At 41.2% G+C, this 2,815-nt stretch overlaps 1 protein-coding gene across 1 annotated transcript in view; it reads right to left on the bottom strand.

The window, feature by feature from the left end:
• Positions 1-2,815, bottom strand: part of LOC109539172 (roundabout homolog 2) — a 50,113-nt gene that overhangs the window by 4,218 nt on the left and 43,080 nt on the right. The window contains 4 exon segments of the mRNA XM_048668058.1: positions 180-396; positions 1,073-1,197; positions 1,285-1,437; positions 2,416-2,682. Of these exon segments, the coding sequence (XP_048524015.1) occupies positions 180-396; positions 1,073-1,197; positions 1,285-1,437; positions 2,416-2,682 (762 nt within the window).

The raw sequence follows: 2,815 nt of genomic DNA, 5'->3' as shown, positions 1-2,815 counted from the left end.
CCCTTGCACAAAACGACGATCATTTTTCTAATTTCATAAACAACAGAAGACTGTATTTTTTCTACATAACCCGCCCCCCTGACTTTAAAGCTGGATCCGCCCCTGGTTTGGAGCTGTAAAACTCACATTAAAAGAAGCTTTCCGGTCTTTATCCCAATCTCGGGGCAATAATTTCTTACCATCAATCACAAGAGTCCCATCAGGATTCAAGGTGTAACGCTTGGGAAGGTTATTGTGCGTCAATTGATTCCCATCTCGTAACCATCGTATGCTGGGTGGCTCTCCTTCGGGATTAGAAGCCTTGCAATGGAGAGTTACGTCACTGTGCAAAGGCAGAGTCTGATTGGCTGGTCCTATTTGAATGATAGGCGGAGGCAGATCAGCTACAGAAGTCACCTGCAAATCGCAGCTTTAAAATAATAATCAGCCAACTTGAAAGAAGTGCGCAATTAGCTGCAGATTACGAGTTTTGGAAGCGGTTGCCGACATATTTATCTGGAGCATTGCACTGTGCAGAACCCAAACAGTTATCTGCCTACTAGTAAAGTTGAAGCAATAAAATTAGGCCTTAAGGCGGCCACAGCGCAATCCTTTATTGTCTTTTTATGTGGCCGATCGCATTGATCAGCAGATTGTTATTAAATGCTGTTCCTAGCCATGGGACATTTCGCGTAACGGTACTGTTTGGCAAAGAAAAAACATGCGGAACTAATTGCTGCTGGAAATGAGACGGAAAACTGGATTTTCCATGTATTGCGTTTTTCCAGCGGTAGCCGTAGTGAAAAATGTCTGCACGCTAAAAACTAATTTCCTTCAAAGTACGTCAATTTTGGGCGATTGCGTGTCGTAATTTGCGGTTTAACCCGCAATTTTCAATCCATTCATCATTGTTTGGGAACTATCGCAGTATAACGTACACCGAAAACTCGATGTGTAAATGGATATCCCATTTATTTCAGATTAGTCTACACGAGCTTTAAATGATCCCGATTACAATCTGGGGAAAAACAACTATATTTTCACGTTTTGATTTTCCTGAATGGAAAACAGTCAACAAAACACGAACAGTTACCTGAAGAAAAGCTCTAACACTGTTGGACCCTGCAACACTGAGAGCATTGCAGACCAAAAACCCTGCATCTTCCCGTTGCACCCCTTGAATCCTCAATGTCCCATGCGCATTGACGTGCATATGACCTTAAACACATACAAAATACTTCACTGTTTTTGCTCAAAGGCCTTACTTTTCTGAAAAGAAGTGTCAAGCAATTCTTTGCCACTCACCATTAGAGTTATCACTGAACATCAAGATTTGTGAGCCTTCTTTGCTCCAAAACACTGAAGGTTTAGGGTGTCCAGTGGCCGAACAGTGCAATTCCACCACCCCGTTAAGGGAAGCTTTTTGGTCTTTTGGTCGTTCTACGAAGGTGGGTGGCGCTGCGAAGGGGAATTGTAAAAGCTTCAAATATTTGAATGAAAACGGGGAGTGAATATTTATGTGCGCTTCCAGGCCTCGGGATGCCTGGTTGTGCGTGATTGACCGTTTTTTTGGATTATATATATAAAGCAGAAATGTATTCATTAAACCAAATAGCTGGTTAATTATTTTATGGTTCACTTTATTGGTGTGCCGGAATTGAGCTTGAACTAAAAAACAAATGGAACAAATTGAACTGGATATGGGGAACCATCAATCACACTTTCAGGATTTATGGTTCTTCCGCTCCAAAAGTATTAAAAACTAAAATTGGTTTTTCACAAATGTTGCCCCCTGTTCTTCCTGCCATAAAATTGAAAAATAATCCTCATTCCTTTCCCATTTCCGTCGAGTTTGTATGTTTGAGCTCGGAAAACTGAGAAGGTCAATTACAATTTTTTTCTCAAACAAGCGTCGCACTAGAACATATGGCGATTCAGTATCCCACTTTTCCATAAAATCAAAGAAAATTCACGGTTTATGAATAAGAATAACGAAACTATTATCGCCCTCAGTTTCCTTTCAATTAAATCGGATTTTTAGGACTCGGCGTGTGAACGGTTTCAAATTTCGAGCCAATATCGAAGGAAACTTTCGTTGAACCGGAAGTTTCCGTGCCAAAAATGGGAGCACTGTCGCACAACGTGACTTTGAACGTGATTTTCCGGGAATTTATTTTATGAGCGGCAAAAGTCTGCAAAACTTCTAGAGTAGCTTAATGTCAAGTTCAAATTTCACGTACGGTTCCAGTTTCACTTTTTAGCCATAAACCCAAAACAAAACAAAACGAACGTGCAGTAGTTTGTTTGACTTTGAAAGTAATTCGCGCAACAGTTTCGGCTCTAACATTAAAAAAAGTTTAAACTGCTTTAAATCCCTAATGTATTTAGATTGATTTCGATGCTATTTTACTTAAACTTTTTGCTACCGTTACTCACAGTTTACTACTAAAGATGCCTTCGCCTCAAAGCTTCCGACGATATTCTCGGCGTTACAAATGTAGAGTCCCTCGTCGCCCAGTTGCACGTTCTCGATTTGAAGGGACTTGTCCTCTTGTATGGAAACCCTTCCCAAGGGCATTTTTCCATCGTCCCTTCTCCAAACAACATTAGGTGGCGGATCGCCGTCAGCCAAACATTTGAATGTCACTCTTTGCCCGGCCAATGCTTCTACATCTTGAGGTTCTTTGTTGAAGAACGGCTTAACTGGAAAACAAGATCTAGACTGATAAGGTTTTCTGCCGGAACATTTTCTACATTTATAACTATAAAATCACATGAAACATAGGAGGATTATCAACCTAGGCACAAGGGCGGATCCAGGGGGGGGTCATGGGGG

This window comes from Dendroctonus ponderosae, unplaced genomic scaffold, assembly GCF_020466585.1.
Source record: "Dendroctonus ponderosae isolate FM_Combo_2020 unplaced genomic scaffold, Dpon_F_20191213v2 Dpon_F_20191213_7, whole genome shotgun sequence".
Taxonomy (NCBI): domain Eukaryota; kingdom Metazoa; phylum Arthropoda; class Insecta; order Coleoptera; family Curculionidae; genus Dendroctonus; species Dendroctonus ponderosae.
Note: the sequence above shows the minus strand (reverse complement) of the source record. Positions and strands in the feature narration are given on the sequence as shown.